The 22,956-nt window shown below is 39.6% G+C and overlaps 2 protein-coding genes and 1 non-coding gene across 3 annotated transcripts; all 3 read left to right on the top strand.

Annotated features, from left to right (window-relative positions):
- Positions 1–3,889: 3,889 nt before the first annotated feature.
- Positions 3,890–3,961, top strand: trnam-cau. Its single transcript has one exon. It is a non-coding gene; the product is annotated as a tRNA-Met (tRNA).
- Positions 3,962–5,456: 1,495 nt separating this feature from the next.
- On the top strand, positions 5,457–8,489 carry ifitm5 (interferon induced transmembrane protein 5). Its single transcript, XM_041038933.1, has 3 exons — positions 5,457–5,543; positions 5,649–6,081; positions 7,752–8,489. The coding sequence occupies exons 2-3, from the start codon at positions 5,875–5,877 to the stop codon at positions 7,971–7,973; spliced, it is 429 nt and encodes a 142-aa protein (XP_040894867.1). The 5' UTR covers positions 5,457–5,543; positions 5,649–5,874; the 3' UTR covers positions 7,974–8,489.
- A 4,444-nt stretch (positions 8,490–12,933) lies between these two features.
- Positions 12,934–21,379, top strand: LOC121182434 (uncharacterized oxidoreductase YjmC-like). The gene is made up of 11 exons (XM_041038932.1): positions 12,934–13,089; positions 16,725–16,873; positions 16,973–17,161; positions 17,692–17,753; positions 18,035–18,088; positions 18,306–18,404; positions 18,676–18,811; positions 19,208–19,326; positions 19,925–20,020; positions 20,145–20,255; positions 20,539–21,379. The coding sequence occupies exons 1-11, from the start codon at positions 13,082–13,084 to the stop codon at positions 20,602–20,604; spliced, it is 1,089 nt and encodes a 362-aa protein (XP_040894866.1). The 5' UTR covers positions 12,934–13,081; the 3' UTR covers positions 20,605–21,379.
- Positions 21,380–22,956: the final 1,577 nt, after the last annotated feature.

The raw sequence follows: 22,956 nt of genomic DNA, 5'->3' as shown, positions 1-22,956 counted from the left end.
CTGGAGTGTTCTATTGGCACCCTTGAGCTTCCAAGACTTCCTGATCCTGTGGGTGACGAAGGAGATACTGGGCGACCTGGAGCTCCTGGAGAACCTGGGCCATGTGGGCCACGTGGGCCACCCGGATTCCCAGGTTCACCAAGCAATATCAATTGCGCCACAACCATCCTTCCACCAATACACTTTCTGAATACTGAACAGATCTGTTGTCTGAATTCTGGCACCTCCCCTTTGAACAGGGAGATGTGTTATCATGAAACACCACCTACAGGCTTTATATGTTCATGCTCACTGGAAGACACACTTTTTTAGATAACATGACATTTCCTCACACTTTCAAGTCAAACCTGTATGTCTCACCAATTATTAGAGAATAGTAGAGCTGCCTCTCTCTTTTTCTTCCATCTAACACTTTTTTTGTTCTGAGCATTTAATCCTCACTGGGCTATTAGGGGGGTTATGGACTTTAAATTGTGTTTAATGTCTCTCTACCTGCTCTACATGGTATGAAGGAATTCCTGGGAACCCTGGATCACCTGGACCACCTGGACCAAGAGGAAACAGTCTAACATGTGGAGAAGGTGATTTAGTAATTACAGAACTTACATTAGCTAAATGCTAAAGTTAGAATGGTAACGTGACAATCCTAACCCACATGGTATGTATAATGTTTACCATGCTGGACAAATTAAAATCTGACCTAAACATAACTCCTGAGTGTGAGTATCATTTTTACCTTTTTTTTGTACATGGTGTAATGATTTGATTTTCACAACGCAGACATTTTATAAATCATACAGCCCTAACTGAACGACTTACAAAAAGCAACCTCTGCATACACATAGCATTTAACGCAGATGTACATGTTTACTGAGAAAAGGTCCAAATGCAAAGATCATTCTTGGGATTTAAAGAATCAATAGTAGGCTTTATGATTTAAAAGAAAAAAAAGATCAGCCTCCTCTAGGGAATATGAATATAAATATGTGTACTAAGTTCCATGGCAATCCAACCTGAGATATTTTAGTTTGGACTAAAGTGGTAGAAGATAAGTCTTTTGTTTGTTCAAAGTGAACATTTATACACATTTATGTACAGAAATGTTAGCACCAGCTTACTGCAATTTTGGTAACTTAATCTATTTGATTCAGCTCTCACTCACTGTTTTTTTAAACCAGCCCACTTAATCTATACTTTGGAAAGCAGAAAGCTAACACTGAAGATCTAAGTGTGACAGACGCACACTACTGAAGCAAAAAAGAGAACTATGACAACGGTACAGATGACAAAGACGCACTTGAAAGACCAGAAATTTGTGTCTTATGTATCTTGTGAGTTGCCTGTTCCCATTGTAGAGACGTGCTCCGCCACTGCTGTGAAACGCAGGTGAGTCTATTATGCGGATGCTGCCAGGCTCATTAACCTATCAGAGTAGGGGGCGAGGATATAAAAAGAGGTTGGTTTCCTTCTTCGTGCTCTCTCTCGTTTCCTGGCTCGAGGTCCGCTCACTTCCGGGGTGCAGCATCTCCGCTCGTGTCCGAGTCTTATGGTCCGAGTGCAGGTAGACGCTGCCTGTCTATGGTCTCGTCGCGGCACCTGTTTATTGCTTCATCCACGGCGGCGGCTAATCCTGGTGGTCCTCACTCCTCCTCCTCCTAGAAGAAGACGTCCGCCGATCTGGAAACACGGCTCGGGGTGCCTGGACAATAAAGTTAAGTACAGGAACACTCCTGCTTCACCGGTGGCTGCTTCACTAGTGTTGTTTGTCTGCTCTGCCGACCCGTTGTTTTCTGCTGCTGGTGGTGTGTGCTGCTACCTCCTGTTGCTACCTGCTAGCCGCTTCATTTCTCTCCGTATCAGTGTTGGTCGCCGTTTTCTTTCCTGTGTGGTTAGGTGCGCGCGGAAAGTCATTTTAACTTTCCCGTTTTGGTGTAGTTTGGTTTTGATAGTGGTTTATTTTGTTTTTTTTCTTTAGTGAAAGAATGTTTCTGTTTATTGTTTAATTTAGTGTCTTTGGCCAGAAGCCGCTAACCGTATTGCAGAGCTACCTGTGTCGTTTGGCTGATATTGTGTATAGAAGAAATTCGATTTAGTTATCTCATAATTAATATTGTTTTCTGAGTTTGTCGTTGTTTTTTCTCTTTTTTGCTTTTGTTGTTTGGGGTTTGGCTTGGTTGGTGACCCTTTTAACTGTGTTTTCTTTGTTCCCCTAGTTCTGGTGGCCGAAGGTGGTGGTGGTGGTGGTGGTGGTGTCCCGGGTGGTGGTGTCTTCGTATGCTGTGTGATTCTGAGGTTTAAGGTTCCTTCGCCTCACCGTTTGCTGTGTGTATGGCACGTACGAATGGGGTGTTCCTTTTTTTTTTTTTTTGTTTTTTTTGTTTTTTTGGACTTCCTGGCCCCCGTTTGAACCCTCCCCACAGCCTGTAAGCCTCAGCACCTTAGTCATTTTAGTTTATTACTTTTTGCTACTGTTCAATTTCACATGAATAAAATGTGTAATCTTTTCTTAATTGTGAACCACGTCTCCTGCACTTCCTTCTTTGAACGAACCTGAGTGCCCTCGTTTTGGGTTTGCTAATGCAGTCTAAATTTATATTAATATTCCTTGGGTGAAATTCTTAAGGTGGCGTTGTTGGGCTCTTACTTTTAATAGATGTACCATACCACCCTTGTCAATTTGCCACGCCATCTACCACATTTACACCTTCAAAAGTTGCAGAAGCCCTATTAAAACGAGAGCACTAACTGAGCATTGTATGTCATTATAATGGTGTTGTAAACAGATGAAGTGTCTGCCAGTGTATGGTGTTTTTGTGACAACAGCAGGGATTGAGATTGACTGACCATGCTTGCCTGTTCACAACTAATTACAGAAACAAAGCACTCCTCAAAGTACTGTACTTTACATTTGATGTCTAGTCAAAACTTTCTGGAAGTTGGGACTTTGGGAAATAAGGACTTCAACATTTGTAAAATGGTTCTCATATGTCCTGGACCAGGACTTGGTGTGTAATGAACCGGAAAAAGAATATATGTACCTGTTCACTAAAAAGCCAACATCACGCACACAGACAAATTCTTAAAAACCTCTGACCAAAAAAACCTGATTAAAACGCACTATAAAAATTTGAACCATCAACAAGCAAGCACGCAGTTTTTACCTGACTATTAACAGTCAGATCTAATTCCGGTCTCTTAAATGGCAGAATTTGGTTGGTTTTAATAACTAAGCTAAAAAGTATCACCAATCACAGAGCTACTGGTCCCCCTTTTTCTTTTTTTAACCTAGCAGCCGGCCAAGTTAAGTTCCTAATAGGAAGGAACTATGTGACATATTTTTTTCTTTTTTGTTTTGTGACTGACTTTTCCAGCACAGACCAAAAATAATGCAGAGTTTGGAAGGTTGATGTGGACGTTTAGATTTTGTTGTGAATTATAAACACCCTCACTCTAGGAAAAGACAGTTCCCTTTCCTTTTTCTAAATAAAAGTCTTGGAGTTAACTATTGAAAGAATCAAGCTAACGCTAACGCTTGATTTTTTCAATAGTCATTGTCGCCATTATCGTAAATAGTCATTATCTACAGTGTAGTTTAAAGCGTTGCTGGTTGCGGGTTAGCTAATTGTCTTTTGTAAATAATTCTTTCCTACACATTATGGAAGTGTTAGAACGCTTTTATTTTGGAAGAAAAAAGGCGGAAGAGTGATTCTTCATACTCTTTTAGGGGATATCGCTGCCTATCTTCAATGTTTGACGAGAAAGACGTTTTCCCACTGTAAGCGAGCGATGTAACAACCACAGACCGTATAAAAAAAAAAACCTCTTTACATAAGCAGGTTGACAGGGGTGGTAGTCATAAATAGGCATGCTTTGACCGCATCTACCGTCAAGCAGAGTGGCGCAGCGGAAGCGTGCTGGGCCCATAACCCAGAGGTCGATGGATCGAAACCATCCTCTGCTAGGCTGTGTTTTCTTATTTCAGACGTGCCCTGCTTGTTCATTTACTGTTGTGAGTACATGTCGTTACTGTGAGAGCTGCTGCTTATTGCTTTCTTCTAAGTGTAAACTATGCACATTTCGTTTCCACTTTGTAAGGTTTTCATTAAATTCACTGTCGCTAATTTGGCCGAAGGCGCCAGCTAAATTAGCGTTAATGTGGTGATAGTATTCTGTGTCACACAGAAAGATGATTTTGTTGTTCATAAATGGAGTAGAGTAAAGCGCAATGTAAAATAACGGAATATAATCCGACAAAGCAAGACTTCTCTAAAATCGTTTCAACGAAAAATGAGAGTTACATTTTAATGACTTAGAATCATTATATACTGTTGTTTAAACGGCATTAGTATAAGTCAGGTCTACCCAATAAAATGGAAACAGTGTACTTTGAGTTTGTATAACAATTTAAGAGATGCAAATCTCTAAGCTTATTATGGATGCTGACAAAACTGACAGCCCTCATTTTTTGTAAGCGGCCAACAGGGGGCGTTGTTGTTCCATATTTTAAGATTTGAACATTTAAAGTGACAAAGTACTAAATCACATTTTAAACTTTACATGATTGTTCAGTTATTGTGTTTTCAAACGTTTGTGTGCTTTCTTTTTTCTTTTTTTTTCTTTTTTGCCACGCCTATGTAATTCACCCCAACTCCTCTGGATATCAAATTCACTCATAAAACGTTAACAAACTAAACTGTAAAAATTCCTCATTTGCCTGAAATTATAAATCCATCACATTGGGGAACTTAATGTTAACAAAAATGTATTTTCTTAATGTCAAATAATGTATTGAGTGTAAAGCTAGAGAAGCAGGGTTTCTATCCACATCTTGCCAAGGTCAATCCCCACAGCACTGACTGGGGAAATCTGTAAGAATATGAGTAATGCAGGCAATAAACGCATCCTTTCTGCAGTGGCCTTCAACAGCAGACTGTGGTTGTACTTGGAAACTCCGATGTGAGTAACTGTATGAATTCTGTGTGTTTAAAAATATAATTCTGAGCTATTCCTTCTCTGTGAAAAGTTAAAATAAAAAAAGATTTTAACCCTACTGTTGAGCATCAGAGCTCAAGATAGTGTCTTCATATTGCTTGTTTTGTCCAAGCAACAGCCCAAAGCCCAAAATATATTCCAATTTATCTACACTTGAAAGTCGACCAAGACATTTAATCAGTTATCAGCAAAGTTAATTTTCTGTTGCTTCCAGCCAGTGTTCAGACTGGATGGTTTCAGAACTTGTGACTTGGTCTTGTACGCGTGGACATTAGAACCTAGTGGAGTTTGTCATATGTTTCCTGAATTTGTTCTAAAGTGTGAACTTTTTGCACCCACTCAGTTCCCTTCGAGACCACATCACAGACTCTTCCCTCAAGGCCTCTGGCAGACAGCATTTCAGACGAACCCTTCCACAACATCTTCAAAGGTTTTCAACAGGACAACCCTGCCTCCACTGTCCTCTGCTGCCACCGCCTAACTCAACCACCTGACCCACACCACTAGGACCTCTAAGAGGACAGTCAATCAATTAGCAGCAAAGCTGAAGGGTACTTTGTTGGAAGAGACTTTGTGTTGCTCCCATTCATCTATTTGCTGTCTCCTTTTCTGTCTTCTCTCTCATACAGCTTTCTGTCTCTGTATCTCTATTTCAGTCTCTCTCAGGCCTGACCACATAATGACAGACCTACTGTATATTAAAGGACCCTGCCCATGCGTCCTCTCCCGGTCACCTCCCTCTTCATGGGCCTTTATAAGACTCTCACACAGGGGGGGCTCTAATTTCCAAAGAGGGACCGTGCACAAGCATCTGGAAAACTAGCTAGTCTGCAAAGCCACCTATTCACCCACAGCTGGGGAGACACCTGACTAACCATAACCATGGACAACCATTCATACAACTTCCCTTCCGACTGCACCCCACTCACCAACTGCAAGTCTGCCCGTAAGCCCGCTGGATCCACCGTGGTGAACATGGGTAATGCTGGCAAGAATCCTCCACGGGACTATCTAGTCTGGTCGCTGTGCAACACCTTGTACGTTAACTTCTGCTGCCTGGGATTCATGGCTCTCATCTACTCCATCAAGGTGAGGTCTTGTGCTCTTGTTTTTTTGGAGGCACTTTTTACATATAAATTCCAGTTTGGATTGTTTTAATTAAGCACTCAACATCCAAGGAATTAACTGATGTGTCAAAATGAAGAAGAGAGGACAAGATTGCACTGTTTTAAGTTTAAGATGAGTTGTCAAAGCAATGATTGGACAATGCTCTTTACGGATGTAATTTACAGAAGGATCCAAACAACGCAAAGACCAAAACATTGTTCATTGCCGTGTGAAAACTGTTTTATTTGACATTGTTATATTAACCTCTTTTTAAAAGTCTTTTAAAATCTGTTTTAAACCTTCATAATTGATTGTAGCTCCAAATTAGTTTTATTAAATGATGTTAATACTGATGACGTTTATTAACCAACAGTAGTAGAATTGCCTTATTAACTGATTTCTAAAGTGATATGTCATTTTGAACACACCACAGGTAGGAATACTGGAGGTGAGAAAAAAAAAACACAATTTGGAAATTAGTTAATATTGTGCAATATAACTTTAGATTTTAATAGTGCCAGTCTGATGCAACTTCATCTGCAACAAGTCTAAAACTTGTGAGCAAAGGCAGATGCCTTATTGGGAAATGAAGAGCAGACGAAGTTCTAAAAGAACAAGCGGGACATAGCAATTATGTCTCTGCCAAAGTCAAGAAAAGTTGGGCATGTCTGGACTTAGAGTGCCAGACTTGTGCAATAGGTAGAGTGATGCCATAAAACAGGTCATGTAGCATTTGTTCCACCGTGTGAATGCTCTCTTAGGAAAACCTTTGTTGTAAAATGAAAAAAAGCAATATATTTCGGACACTGCAGAGACCTGTTATTGTCCCTGGTCAGATGACACACACAATAGAAAGTTTGGTGTGTCCTTTACCACAGGAATGGGGCAGTCCAGAAACAGGAGCGGAAATCTAAGCAAAAGCTTTTCTTACTTAAAAGACAGCCAAAAGATCCTTGAAAATGTCATGTGCAGAGCAGGACTGGACAAAGTGTAGGACTACCTGAATAAAAAGGTTTCTGGAAAAGTCACCACAAAAGGGCGTGTATACCCTTTATTTAGGTCTTTTATTTCTGTCTACATAGGGAGCCGTTCTGAATCACAGACTCTGTATTGGCTCAGCACTCAAATTAAAGACAGGGACTGGCTGCTTCCCTGGGGAGTTAAAAATGGCATAATTGGCATCCTCCTAATGGGCAAGTACTCATGGGAAATTAGAGAGTGCTAGGGAAAGATTCAGCCTGGTCTATTCCAAAATACATGGATACACTTAGAAGCAGCTCAAGGATTTCATATCACTCCAACCGTGCACAGCCTAGGACCTGAGCTCTGTGTGGAAAAACTGGGAATTATGGGACAAGCTGCGATCAGCTGGCTATAAACAAAAACAGAGCTGAACATTATATCATGTCTTTGTTTGCCCTCCTCCTCTCACTATACTACATGCTTAGTGTTTACATGGGCATAAACACATACTACGCATTTCTTCTCTTTGGAAATGTTTAGCTAGGTCATCCAGCACAGACAAAGCTTTCATGTTTTAACTGCAGTGAAATTATTTTAAAACTCTTCTTTTCTGTATTAGTCAAAACTATCTGTGTGTGTGTGTGTGTGTGTGTGTGTGTGTGTGTGTGTATGTGTGTGTATGTGTGCAGGCCAGGGACCAGAAGACTCAGGGGAACCTGCAGCTGGCCCAGGAGTGTTCAGACAAGGCCAAATGGTACAACATCCTGGCAGCCGGCTGGAACCTGCTGATTCCACTTCTGGCCATCGTCCTTCTGGTCCTCCTGCTTGTCCACCTGGGCTCATCCCAGGGCTCCTTCGACTTCCTCGGAGAGGACGGCTTCCAAAACTTCATGAAATTGTTCAGCTGGTAGATGGAGGTGGAGGGAGAGAAATAAGAAAACAAAAAATACAAATCAGTCTCAAAGTCAACTCATTCACACCAACCGTCAGGAGAGGGCATTTGATTAGGTACAGCAGATGAGGGCTGACGTAATAGCTCCTAAGAATTTTGGCCAGGCTAAGCCGAGCGATAAAGGTCTAAGTGCTCCTTTTCTGTGTGTATGTAAGTCAGGGCCTGTCCTAGGCTTTCTAAAATCTGCTCAGCATTCAAATAATCCCAGTTGGTGAAAAGGAAAAGTAGGGTTGCGGATTAAAAGGATATCACCCCAGGGATACACCAATACTAATGCTGATGTCAAATGTTAGGCCAATACAAGAGTAAAATAGGAAATTTGACCAGAATCTGAGAATTACACATCCAAAAAAAAGAAAAAAAAATTAAAAAGAGGTAAGACTGTTGTTCAGTAAAAACAATACAATGGTTTAATACTTGTGTTTTGGTATATTTAGCTTATAACTGCCAGTCTCCCAGAAATGGTCGGTTGAAATGTGAAGTTGATCGAACATTGAAGAGACCTAAAATAGAAAATAAGAGAATAAATGGAGACAAGAAACACTAAGAACTGAATCCAGGCTGAGAGACTGAGCAAGCAGCTACTCTGGGTCATTTTTGTTGTTATTTATTGTATTTATGTTGCATGGAAATTTGGATGACAGCTGAAATTACCTCTAGTCAGCATAGACAGAGGAGAAAGAGCAGAGAGAGAGAGAACAGAGGACTGTGGAGCCAAAGTCTGAATACCGTGATGATGAGAAGCCACTTTACAAAGGACAATCAACACTCACCTCCCACTGATAGTCCTTTATTTTTTGTCTTTCGTCAGTTTTTAAAATTTTATTACTGTTATAACATACATCTATTTTTTGTCACTATTCATGTATTTTTATTAGTATTTTGTTGTAAGTATTTTGACTTTAAATCATCTCATTGCCAACCTCTTGTGAGTGAGCTAAATAAACCAAATACTGTTAACTCAGTATTGCATTGAAAAACAAACCAGCTTTAATTTTCTCCTTCACATAATACTTTCACTTACTTTATCAAAAAGCTGCCCACAGCTTTCAGGTCTTTTTCAAATTTCCTTCTCAGCTAATGAACACAGGGATGTACAGATGGATTCAAATGACCCATGCAGTCCTGCTGTAGCACCCACACCCAACTTCAAAGTGAACATTTTGGGCTTCATAGGTTTGATTCTGGGGCGGGTCTGAGGGATCTGGCAAGGCAGGGTTGTTTTCATCCCAGCTGTGAGCCTGCTGCTGTACCAACTACAGAACATCCCATTTTAGGAAGCTGTGTAAATGTGCCCTCCAGTTGTAAGGCAGGGCCGCCCAGGCAGACCACTACACAGCAATGTAGCAGGCCTGCAGCAGGACAAGATGGCTCATATCCTCTCAATCTGCTCTCAGTCTGAGAAATTATCACAAATTGAGTGTCACACATTTTGGGGAACACTTGCCATTTTTCACTAACTCTTGGCTGGCTGGTAAAAATCTTAAAAGCCTGAGCACAACATACATCACAGATGTATGTTATGCCTCAAAGCCACAGAATAATTTATTAAAATACAATCAAAACCTCACAGTGCATGTTTCCAAAGGGACCAAATATGGCATGCGTGAGACAGAACAAGATTTTTTTTAATTTGTTGTACTTCTGCATTTGACAGAATTGCTTTTATTTTCGTTTAAAAACATGGTTCCTAAAATGTCCATCTCAAAATGTTCTTCTGTGCCAGCAGTGTTGGTCTGCCAACATGTCTGTGTCTTCAAGGACTTAGTCCTTTTAGTCACCACGTATAGACCACAAACATATACGTGTAATGATTTGAACTGCAAGCCTAGTTTGTAGATGTCATCACTAACATCTCATATAGTTTGCTGTGATAAAGACAGATGGGAGTGCCAACATGCAAATCGAGGAAGATGTGATATCAGAGAATGAATCACACTGGTAGATGTTTTGCATGTGGAATGTGAAATACACCCACTGAGATGTTCTTGAGCAATTCAGAAACTAAATCTGAACATCACACAGTAAATCCCTCAGAGGCTTAATTTTTCCCCCTAATCCTTGACCCCTGTCTTTAATAACTTTGGGTGTCCCGCTCCTCCTGACCTCCCACCTTCTACTTCCATCATATTAGCAGCCTCTCCTTTGCTCGCAACTTTATTTATACGCACCCAAATCACAGCCTCTAGCTTCCAACTTTCTATTTTGCTCCTGTGGTCAGAGAGAAATGCTTACAGATGTCTGAGCCATGGAGAATTACAGGCTAGCACTGCAGAGGGAGGGGGCGCTACCTTCTCATTCCTCTTTCTGGGGGCTGTTTGACATGGCGGAGGCCTGAGGAAGCTTTGGAAAGACATGCCAGAAGGATACATACAAAAACCTAATAACAATCCTAATCCAATTTTAAGTGATACAGCTGTGTTTAAGTGAGAATTGCCTTCTATGAGTAATTACCTTTTCGGTTTCTTTAGTTCTACTCTTTCCTTTAACCCTAAAATACCCCCCATCTTGTACAATGACCCCCCAGAATTTTATCCATCTTTCTACCTTTGTGACACATAGCTATTTAAAATATAAAGGGACTAAAAGCTCTTATATGCACCATCAGAAACACCCTGTTGGCAGCCTGAAAACACCTCAAGTCTTGTTTTAAATAGTCCAACAGGGGGGGATTCAACTCCAACATCTAATTTTTAAACCAGAAACAACAGCCAGCCCTGTTTTGACCAGCCTCTGCTCCCACCCGTGAAGGTATCCAAGTCTGAGGGTACGCCTAGAATATCCAGATTTAATTTTAAACACGTTTCATGGCAAGACAGACATGAAACATGTTTATACTCAAATGTCCACTGATGATTACAATTGCAGATTATTTGTGAAACCCTGAATATTTATGTCATTTTTAGCTGACAATCACTACCTTCAATATTATATATAATAGTAAATAACATCAAGCTGCATTTTTGTGTCTAAACTTGTCCTACAATGGCTCTTCGGTACTGTTCATATCCAAAATAAGTTTCCCCTGGGATTTACTGGCACTCCTGACATTTCAGACTTCCTCCCAGCTTAGAAACAAGTTTAATCACTTGGCTGTGATTCAGAATAACACAATGTCTCAACCTGCTTTTTCATTAGATGCATCTTCTACAGCAAGATTTGGAAAATAAAAACACACAGGAGGCAACTACAGCTCTAAAACCATCCATGCTGTACACTGACCATGTGTAACAGAGGACTGAATTTAGTCAAAATGTTGTTACTGTGTTGTAGCCATTGCATTATTTGATTGTGAAGCAGAAGCTCTGGTGGAATTTGATTTAATCTTATCATGGTGAACTGTTCTCCACACCCTTTGTTCTCACTGCATTGTCCCAGTTCCAGGATTATCAAAAACATTCCCAAATCTTGACTCTTTAAAAAAAACACAACACACAGTGAGCTCCACTGCCACATTACAACTACTGTCTTTTCTTGCCCTGGTGGATGGGATGAGTCTTTTCAGAACTTTATTTTGTTGGGTTAAATAAGGCTAAAGTACAAGTACAAGTATTTTTGAAAGTTCTGTACACTGCAGAGAAAATGAGTCTTAAGTATCTCATTACCTCCTTTGTGTCTCGTAAATCCCAGAATTACAAACATGTGAAAGGAAGACATGAACTCATTAAAACAGAACAGAGTTGGTGCCACATGTTTCCTTGCACAGAATTGTCACAGTCTGAGATTCATTATGTTTGTACTAATGTCTTCCCATGGAGTGGACAGAATGTCCACATAGAACAGGTTACATGCAGTTTTCTATGCACATCATCACACACACCTCCTGCAAGAGTCCATACTTCTATATCGAGTGAGTGACTGACCCCTTGTGGCCTGTTGGACTTAAGGCACCAGGACACAAGGGATTTCCTGATTTCCATCTAGCCTTTCTTGTGATGAGCATGTTAAATGGAAAAATATAATAACAGTAATATGAATTGACGAAGGTGTTTCTAAAATATTTTCACCTCATTACATAGCCTAGAAGAAATATTGATATTAATTGATAAGTAAATATTGATAAACTTTACAATATAATCTAATCCAGTACAACACTACCAAAACTTACAATTTAGAGTTGTTTTTTTTTTTTTTTTTGGTTTTGTTTTTTTGAGTTGCACAGGTCCAGTCAGTCTTTGTACATTTGTTGTCGTTTGTAGATGGCATGTAAATAGAGATGAGCACATGCATCTGCTAGCCTCAGGTAAATACCAACCTGTATTTACCTGTCAGACTGGCAAAACTCTCCATTCCAATGTAAACACAATGACTGATGATTTGAGATTTTTTGGTGTCCCAATCACCTTCTTGTTTACTGTATCTTACGCAACTGACAACACCTTAGCCTAAAGCCATCCTGTATGTTTCCATTCCATACAAGCTCTTGTGACTGGCTGCCTCTCAGACAGACTACATGACTGCCTGACAGGGCTCATAAATAAAAAGTTTAATTAGCAATTAACAATTTTCTCACATATTCTGCAGTCTTCTATATTCTGCTTTCTGCATTTATTTGCTTACAAAAAAAGTTCATTGAAAAAAATGAAACATCCCCCAAGAATGTGTTTCACCTCTGAAGGTCTCCCTTTTTGTGAGAAAGCCATTATTATTTTGGTAAACCTAAACCACAAATATTTGAAAATAAACTGACTAGCCTATTGATTATCTGCAGCATATAAGTTGTTTTGTCAGGGGGCATTATTCATTAGTAGAGCGCGCTCCCCAAAGGTAGATTATCGCGGCAGCAAAGTTTGCAAAAACCCTGAAGCCTCTCGATCTTATCAGGAAAGAAGAGGCCGATGCGATGGCGACTCCTGTCTCGAAGCCTCTCGTCCAACACGCCCACAGAGATACAGACAGACAGGATACCTGGAAGACTTGGCAACACTGGGCGTTTCCAAACACTGCTGGGCTTGAAGAGCAAGTTGGTAAAGTCATCGTGGTTCATCGACACCAGCCACTGATCGTCAGCTTCCACAGCCAAGAACGACAAAGCATCGACCCGGAGGAGCACTAAGGACAGTCAACATGAGCAGGTAAGGACTCGGTGTTTGTTTCCAATTAAAGAAAATCAAGGACAACAGAGTCAATTAACGTATGAATGAGCTGCATGGCATGACAGTCTACAGAAACAGAAACATCTTCTCCATGACAGAAGACTCACACTTTACTTTCAGTATATTTACAACTTTGAGGCACTTGTGCTGCTCCTGTTTCTACTGAATGTAGATAGAACATCTTTTTTTGGATTTAAGTTTACTACACTTAAGTCAACTTTGTCTCACTTTTCAGTAAGGGACAGTGTGTAGTTGTGCTACAAATGGGAAGTATAGGAAGGCAGTACTGCCCCCCCCCAAAAGTTTTAACTGAAAATAATGTGCATCTTTGGACTCCTTGGAGCACTGTCTGTTCACTGAATCTGTCACGTTCACATGGTTGTCTGATGTGCTTATTTTAACTTTAAAAAAAAAAGAACTGAAAAGAATTGAAGCTACTTTTGTGCATATTTATGTTTAGCTTCACTGAAGCAGAGTGATGCAGATATTTTCTTTTTATCTCCCAAGTGATAGGCTCCTTCCACCACGCACATAAAATCAAATTTTATCCTGTCATATCTCAGTTCTGCTCAGTTAACTTTATTGTAGCAGGATCACCCACTCAGTATCAACAGCTGCTGCTTTCTAGAGAGTCCTGTGAACATATATTAAAACCAAGAAATCAGTTAAAACATATCAAACAGAGATAAAAATCTGTGCAGTCTGTCAGTGAAATATACCAGATTTCAATTTACAATTTCTGTACGCTTGTTTGTCCCAATGTAAAACTTGTCTAACTGCTTACATATAGTCCAGTAAACACCTGATAAGTTACACACACTTTCTCACCCTCCTGCACACAAATAAAGGGGATCTTCAAAGTAAGTTCCCCCCTTCGTGAGACATGATTTATCATGTAACTTCTCTGTTTTAGGGATAAAAGTTTTGAAGCACTTCATGAAAAAATCAAGACCTGCAGCTGTTAAGTGGATCTGTTCCTGTTGTAGTTTTTATATCTTTGTTCTAAAAGCAAGTGTTAACCCTTTCTTAGACATGCACGTGTATGCCACTACACATGTAACTATGACCAGTGACCCTGTACCACATCCAGCCTCATTGTGACCTCGGGACACGCTGACAGTCGCTGACACAAATTTCTTTGATGCCGACTGGCTGGAAGGCATTATACTTCCATCATGAAGCTGTGGTTAAAGTTTTCCCTTATCTGTGACCCCTTGTCAGACGTTAGTGATCCTACCTCTGTGAATGCAAGCGATGACCCTGTTCCGTTTTTTTGTGTGTCCACATAGTGTCCACAGTAGAATGGCAACTAGGGTAAAGGTCAAAAGCTGTGTTTTGATTTGGTGCTTAAGTGTAGAAAAACTAACATTTGGCCATGAGACACACATTTGTTTGGTGAACATGCGGTGCCAGCCAGCAGCCAGTTAGTTTAGCTTAGCGTAAAGACTGGAAACAGGGGGAAACAGTTAGCCTAGCTATGTCCTGTCTAACTCTCTGCAAAAAAAAAAAAAGCATGTAAGTGTGTTTCCATGCTGTAGGGCATTGTACAAGGGAAATTGTGTTAAACTTCAGCTTGTTTGCTGAAAACCAGCAAGAGGTCTTTAAATTCTTTGAGCCACTTTACAGCACAATGATGTCAGTTTACTGGTTTAAAAGGGATGCTTTTTTTTTTTTTTTGCTTTTTTTTTGCTCACAGTTAAAGACAGGGGCGGTGGGGACTGGGTGTGGAGCTGTAAGCATACAGCTTTCTTTTCGAGATCATGTTTGTGCTTGATTTAATGTAGGTTTCTTCATAACAGCTGAAGAACAAGTTTAACTAATTATCCCCACAACATTTTTTTTGTGAGGGAGGTTGGACCTAAATGTTGGAGTGGTTGATGTCTCAAACAATATCATGGGTCAACAAGGATCAAGGATATAATATGCTGGTAGAAACTACAACCAGATACCATAACAGCAAGTTTGACTGTGTATACAATAGTTTGCACAATGGCCTTAACTACTGTAAACCTGTGGAAAGAGGATGCATCATCTAATAAACACCCAGACACAACCTCAGGTCTGAAGAATCAGTGACTTGCATCAGGAATTGGTTTTGAGTGAAACTGTTGGTGCAGGACACAAAGTTATTTTGGTGAGTAACTGAGAATTGTCCAATCACCGGGCAGAACCAGATCCCCCTCAGCCCATATCTGGACAGAGTTATGGTGCATTCCAGAACATACAACTTTTGCCTTGCCTCCAGTAACCACCAAATACCACAAAGCACAATGGAGGAAGCATGGGGAGGAGTAAAGGAGAATAGAGAAGGAAGAGAGAAAGGAACATCACATATTCAGCGTTACAGACCAGGAACACAGATGTGTTCTGATCTCGGTCATTGTTAATAAAAGGATGACTTTATGGTTAATCTGTCATTACTTGCCCAAACACGTTTTCATCACGGTGAGCCGTTACGTTCGATAAACACAACCTTTTCCAGTTAACTATTTAACATGACAGTGAAGATTTTTGGCAGCCATATGATTTACAGAGAATACAAACAAGGGAAGGAAAAAAAACATTTTCCGAAGAAAAACTACGGATTTTCATGTGACAGAAAGCTTTATGATTGAACTCAAGCCTTTGTTTTCTCATTGTGATCTGTGCTCAAAACTTGTGGTTTGATGGAGTAACAATGTAGTATTTAAATGTCTGCACATCCTTGTTAAACATCTTGTAATTTTCAGCAGTTATTTCTTACACATTTACTTTGACACAGTGGTCATGTAACTATTTGCATTTGGTACTTATTCAGAGAGTATGAGGGGATCATTTTGTCATGCGTTTAGACAAGCATGTGACCGCTTAATTTTTTTTTCTCCCCAGAAAGTTGAATCTCAGGATTTAATTTAACTATTAACATGTTGATCAGTTGCTTAAGCTGTTTCCATGTTGTCAAGCATATTGTGTAATAAAGGCAGGTTTTCTCAAGGATTTAATGCACATAACAAAACTGTGACTATGACACACATACACACATAATATAAGAACATGAGAAACTGGCAGGACATCATGTACCATCTCAGCTTAGCATCACTTTGCAAAGTCAATAGAGAGGCTGCAGTTTTGTTTACTGTGCTCAAACCATCAGAATCTTTCTGCTGAACTCAGTTTTCAGTAACAAGCTAACGTAACACTAGTGGAAGTTTACCGTCTGACCGCGTCATCTATATGTTTACAGGTTGTGCAATCTCTGTTGCAAAGATGGACTTCAAACTTTGAATTAGCATGGGACTGACCATTCTGTTAAACCCTACAAAATGTGGGGCAATAAAAGGGTTCACCCTTGCAGGACTTTGTTGTGGGACGTAATTGAACAGCTTTGCAGTTGGCTTGGTTTACTTTTTAGGCCAAAAGTCAGAGCTCCTGTTCTGTTGACTTAATTGATTTTTTTAGTCTGGGTCTGAGTTGCCTTAATTTAATTAGCAGAAGTTAGCAAATAGTTTATTGTCAAACTCATTAACCAACTAAAACAAAGTTGTTGTTTTTTTTCCATCTTTTGAATTCTTTACTCCACTGCGGCTTAAATACTTTGATGATAATGATGATCTAATTGTATTTCCTCTCTGCAGATGCCTGGTTACTAAGGTGGAGGTGCAAGGCTTCATTGAGAGGTGTATGATGGCTGTAGGCACCAAGCCACACCATGCTCGCAGCCTGGCTGAGGTGCTGGTGGAAGGAGACTACAGAGGCCACTACAGCCATGGACTCAACAGGATGGGTCAGTGGGGCTCTGGAAATTCATCACTTTATCTGCATGTTTAATTTAAAGGTTAAAACGGCTGTTGTTTGTGCTAACTGTCTCTATGCTTTTTGACAGACATGTATGTAAAAGACATCCAGACAGCAATCTGTGCCAAGGACGGTGAGCCAGTGGTGGAGAAGGAGAGTCCAGCCACAGCACTCGTGGATGGGAAGAACCTCCTGGGTCCTGTGGTGGGAAACTTCTGTATGAATCTGGCCATAAAGAAGGCCAAAGAAGTCGGCATTGGCTGGGTGGTGGCACACAGTGAGTCTCTTTTTAAGGGTTATCTTGATGTGATTGTTTTAATTGTAAGTGAAAAAAAAAAAAAAAAACTTCAGGAGGCCATAACTGTTGCACTACAAACTCACATTGTGCGATGCATTTCGACTGAACCAAGGCTCGTCCGTAAAGATATTAACTTGTTTATTGTGAACTGATGTTTCACAACATCTGACATGCTCAGGCATCTGATACAAGCCTGTATTTGATTGGACTGAATGTTCAGGATTCATAAAGGGATTATTTTCCCTGTTTAATGATTAGTAGAGTGTTTGGCTCATATAACAGGCAATTAAGTGTGAGAGTGGAGAAAACCAATTCACTGCAGAGAACATAGCAAGTTGGACCTGAAATACTACATTTCACTGTAGTAATAAAATCTCTCTCAAGTTAAATAAAGGTCAAATTTTATTTTGTGACTTGACTATAGTGGAAAAGCAGTTAGCAAATTTTGATGACAATGAAATACCATTGCTTTTAAACCCTTAAATGTTAATGGCACTTTTCATTCTTAGATTCCAATCATTATGGTATTGCTGGATACTATGCAATGCAAGCGCTGAAGGAAAACATGATTGTGAGTGAAACATTTATGTTGACCCTATTGACCAGTTTTTTATATTTACACTATTGCTGTTGGAAGAAAAACATGTTAAAAATCATCCAAGATTCCCTGTTTTTTTGTTTTTTTTTTCATTTGTTTCAGTTTCACTTCAGCTTTTTTTTGAGAAAGGACAAAGCTGTAATTCAAACAAATATGTCTTATATTTTATATGCTGTTACAAACAACAAATATGAGTAAATTTGCTGTATTCCCAAATGTTATTTTTTCTAATATTGATCTAATATTGATCACAGGGCATGTCATTTACCAACACCTCCCCACTGGTGGTTCCTACTCGTGGTAAAGAGGTACATGTATTATTTATTCAATAGAGTAATTTGCAGTGCATGGCACATCTGAGTTGGAAATTCCAGTACTGTTTAAATTGTTTATGTATTTAATGTTTATGTATGTTTTTAATGTTTATATATCAACATACTGATTGAATCTGTATTTTGCCAAGATGTTTCCAATAGGCTAAATGTAAAAATCTTTCCCTTAACATTGTCAATCTGCTGTTTGTAGTGCACTTTGGGCACCAACCCCATCAGTGTGGCAGCTCCTGCTAAAGATGGAGACAGCTTCGTTCTGGACATGGCCACATCGGCAGTAGCACTTGGAAAGGTAACACCAGGTTTATGCGGATAAGCCCTCATAAGGCTTACATACAGAACATAACCACCTAAGTGCCAAAAGATGTTACCTGCACAGAGTTTGACATGAGTTGTTTTATTTTAAACACCATATTTGTTTGTTTTGTCTGATTCACAAACATCTCAACTTGTTAGAATCATATAATGTCTGAACATATTCATGTAATTGTATCACATTTTGCTTTCCTGTACTATATATGTGAAGATATCTCTTACTCTCTTACTCAATGTCATGTGCACAGGTGGAGCTCCACGAGCGGCGTGGAGACCCCATTCCTGAAGGCTGGGGCTGTGATGCCCAGGGAAAGATGACAACAGACCCAAAGAGAGTCCTGAGTGGAGGAGGACTGGTTCCCATTGGTGGCAGTGAAGCCACAGGTCAGAAGCCAGTTGATTGAACTGTTAGCATTCAACTCAGGGAGAAAGAGATCCTGTCCAAGACATTTCCATTTCTGTGAGCATGCACAGAAATGCAATATTGACTATGCCCTTTTCTGTCCTAAGTTACAAAGACTCTCTGCTCACATTTAGATATCATACTGAAATAATCCTCCTGTCCTACTCATTCCTCACAGGAAATTAGCAAAACAAACAGTTACACAGACAGTTTTTCTAATTGGGACGATGTGTGAACTGGGATGATGGTGATATCTGAGTTCTCTCTACTGTGGGCTAATTATATATCATGTCACATAACATATTTGTTGTTTACCCTTTCGCTATATTAAACAAGTGAAGCACATTTATGTCATGTTATGTCTGTGCTGTTTTCAGGAGGATACAAAGGCTACGGTTTGGGAATGATGGTGGAGGTGTTCTGTGGTATCCTGGCCGGTGCCCAGTACAGCAAACATGTCCGCACGTGGAAAGTAACAGACCGCGTTGCCAACCTGGTACGTTTGTTTTTGTACTTCCTCTTTTGGCCTGTGTTGCTGTGTTTTAAAGAGGACATACTGACCCCATTTTAAAAAGATGATAAGGTAGTTTGTTTTCATAGTAGCTGTTATATGACATGCTAATTGTGAGCCTCCTTGTCTTCTCTTATTTTCTGGGAAATGGAATAAACTGAGAAATAGTTTGGAAGTTACGTATCTTTTTACTCATAGCTGCTAAACTCTGGAACTGGAAATATTGCCTAGTTAACTAAAGTAGCTGGTTACTTTATCATTAATATACAAAGTTTCTATACTTCTAATAAACAATGAGCAAGAGATTGCTTCACAATATGGGGATGATTAGCTGACTAGGGATAAAGTTAGTAAAATGATCAGTTCTCACTCAACAACAGCAAAGACATCAACCATGACAGGAGAAATTCCGTGGACAAGCCATGTTTTACCTGGTGAGGCAGTCTTTGACAGCCACTGTTATCGAAAAGATAAAATCAGAGACTCAGATCAATGAGGCCACATCATGGCATGTCATGGGTCTCTCCACTGTTTGTATTGGGTCAGTTCACAGTGTGGTCATTGTCCCTTTTTATGTTTTTAGGGTCAGTGTTTTGTGGCGATCAACCCAGAGAACTTTGCTCCCGGGTTCAGTGACAGGATGTCAGACCTTCTGTCCATTCAGAGAGGGCTGGATCCTGTGAGTCAAGTGAAAAAAAAAATCTGTAGATGTCTAATCATGGCAATTTCTTAAGACAAAAAAGAAATTTAAAGCAAGTTAATTTCTTTGAGCTTCATTTTGTTGTTGTTGCTGTTTGTCTTAGTCTGATTCTGACGCTCCTGTTTTGGCTGCTGGAGACCCAGAGAGGATGAACATGAAGAAGTGTGAGGAGTTGGGCGGGATTCCCTACCACATCAATGTCGTCAACTACATGGTGAGACCTCAAAAATGACTATGTATTGCTAAATGTCTGCCCTACAATCCCCCGTAAAACTTTCCCTGTGCTTCCACTTTTTATGCTAAGCTAAACTAAGTGGCTTCTGGCCGTAGCTTCATGTTTACAGATATGACAATGGCATCAGTCCTCTCATCTAACTCTCAACAAGAAAACAAATGAATGAATAAATGAATTTCCCAAAATGCCCAAACAATGCTTAAAGGAAAAATCTTTTCAGATGGATCTATCCTGACTCAGTTTTTGTATTTTATATCTGCAGAATGAATGTGCTAAGAAAGTTGGTGCCAGCCCGCTGCTGCCATGTGACAGGCTCATTTCCAATTAATGGGTCCAGTCAAGATTCTCAGCACTGGGAATCTGGCACTTTTGGTGTTTACACTCAGAATATACTGGATGATGACAATCAAACTTTAGTCATTTTAAGCACACTTGTCGGTTATTTTAATTTTTTAAAACTTTTTGATGAGACAATTATTAAAACTTTGTAATTTGTAACATAAAAAGGAAAAACAAGGTTTTTTTTTTTATTTTAAGGGACTCTTAAATTTGTTTTTTATTTTTTGACTTGAGATACTGTATTTGCAGACATGCAAATCTTAATTTAAACAAGTCTTCAAGATGCTCCATGTCTAACAGTGAAATGTGCACATTCTTTGTCAGGTGTAAGACAGATTTGTGAGTGATGCATGGCTGGATGGGAATAAGTTAAGAAAGACTGAGTGGTAATTTTGAAGGTTGAGCTAAAGTCAGTGTGGTTCATTCGGTCATTCCCTGTTAGTGAGCCAGTTTACTTTGCTCCACCTTTAATGCAGTGCAGTTTTATAACTGCAATAAAGGCTACAGTATTATGCTAAAATAATTTTTAAAAGATTACTTTTAATACTGAAAATTATTTAAAATTGACTGTGGGCAATATATTTTGCATATATTTTTTTTACTCTCAGGTCTTCATAAAACATCATTCTTATGTGCCTTATTAAATAAAACAGCAAGTCTGAGAAAGAGCCTTTGTGCTTGAAACGTCACAGCAACAAATAGACTCAGACTTTGGTGTGCAGATCTATTTTCAACTACCTTACTGAATAAAATGTCCTATACATGTAAATGTGTATTTCTATGAATTAATGTGTTTTTTCATGTTTGTCCTATATCAATATCCACTGTCTATCTACAAAACAAGATTCCTTAGGCATGTTTACCCCTTCACAGCACTAAGCTACCCATTTTTAATGCAACTCCACTTGTGACAGCTCATGGTCAGATCGACATCCATTATTCCACAGTATTTTAAGTAGTTCATACTTATAAATTGTATACATTTATGTCACAGGTAAAATGTATTATATTCTTTTAACATGTTTAAAGTCAATCTTTTTTTTCATTGCTTTGCCTGTATCACGTGCCTTGGTTATATAATTATATATATATATATAATTATATACATATAATTAGTAAAAAGTAGTAAAATCTCATACGACTCCAGTTAAACTTTACACAACTATAAGGATGCAGCTGGTGAATTAAAACAACCCATGCAGTTCCATGGAGTTCCAGAGGTGTCAGGGATGTTGAAAGTTTTTTTTTTTACCACTAGATGGAGACAGAGTCTGAGGTTTGGACTGCCACCACTCATGAAAGCCTTTATTAATTTTCCTAGGCATTTCATTTGTTTGGTGATGATGGTTTTGTTATGTAGTTAGCAGTTTGATGTTTACCATCGTATTATTTCATATATGTAAAAAAAATGAAAAAATAAATATTACCAAGTGTTACAGTTGCCATGGAAATGGTAACGTATTGGATGTAAAGCTGATATGTGAGCAGAAGTTAACACATCAAAACAACTTTAGACTTTTTTTATTCCACAGACACTTGTTGCCTAATAAAGGCAAAATCCAATACATCATCATCAAAACTTGGAAATTCATCATAGAAATGCATAATATATAATGTTTCTTCTTTGATAATAGCATATTATTACTACCTCACCTAAATTTAGACAGACTAGTTCTGTGCACAGACTGGATATCATAGTGTTTAATCTGTGTTTAATTCTGTATGAGTGTGTATGTGTGTAAACAGCTATGTGCACATGAATATAATGCATGGATCTGTTTCTTTGTATGTTTCTCCATGTGTCATGTACATTCATGTGCATGTGTCTTTAGTGTATCTCTGTGCTGATGATATGCTTAAAGCCAGTCAGTCAGATCCACCTGCCATTAATGTCAAAATATTTTCAAAATTATGTTTTTAGTTGGAAACTGCCTGTCTGCTTCTGTTGTGTCGAAAGACAACAGCTCATTCTGAAAATCACGGAAGGAAAGGCCTCTAACAGATCCACAAGGGAGAGGCCTTGTGGCTCTTGGAGAAGAGGGACTGGGCAGTGACAGATGCCCAGATCAGGACCTTAATCTCCCATGCCAAAAGTCCTGGCACTGGGCCCCGAACCCTGGATGTCTCGTTAACACTCGGCCGGCTGCAGACAAAAGAAGAGAAATCAACAAATCAATGGGCTTTCAGCCCCGCTGGGGGAGGGGAAAGGAGGTGGAGGAGGGGGGGTAAGTGAGCTCTGGGCTGGGCCAGGTCTGCGAGTGGGTATGAAGGGGATGCATGGAGATTAGGTTTTTGCTGAGGGGGAAGGTGGGTGTGTGCTGGGTGGAGGGCTCCACCGAGT

The sequence above is a fragment of the Toxotes jaculatrix genome, chromosome 5, assembly GCF_017976425.1.
Source record: "Toxotes jaculatrix isolate fToxJac2 chromosome 5, fToxJac2.pri, whole genome shotgun sequence".
NCBI classification, from domain to species: Eukaryota; Metazoa; Chordata; class Actinopteri; family Toxotidae; genus Toxotes; species Toxotes jaculatrix.
This window is presented reverse-complemented; position numbering and strand designations above follow the sequence as displayed.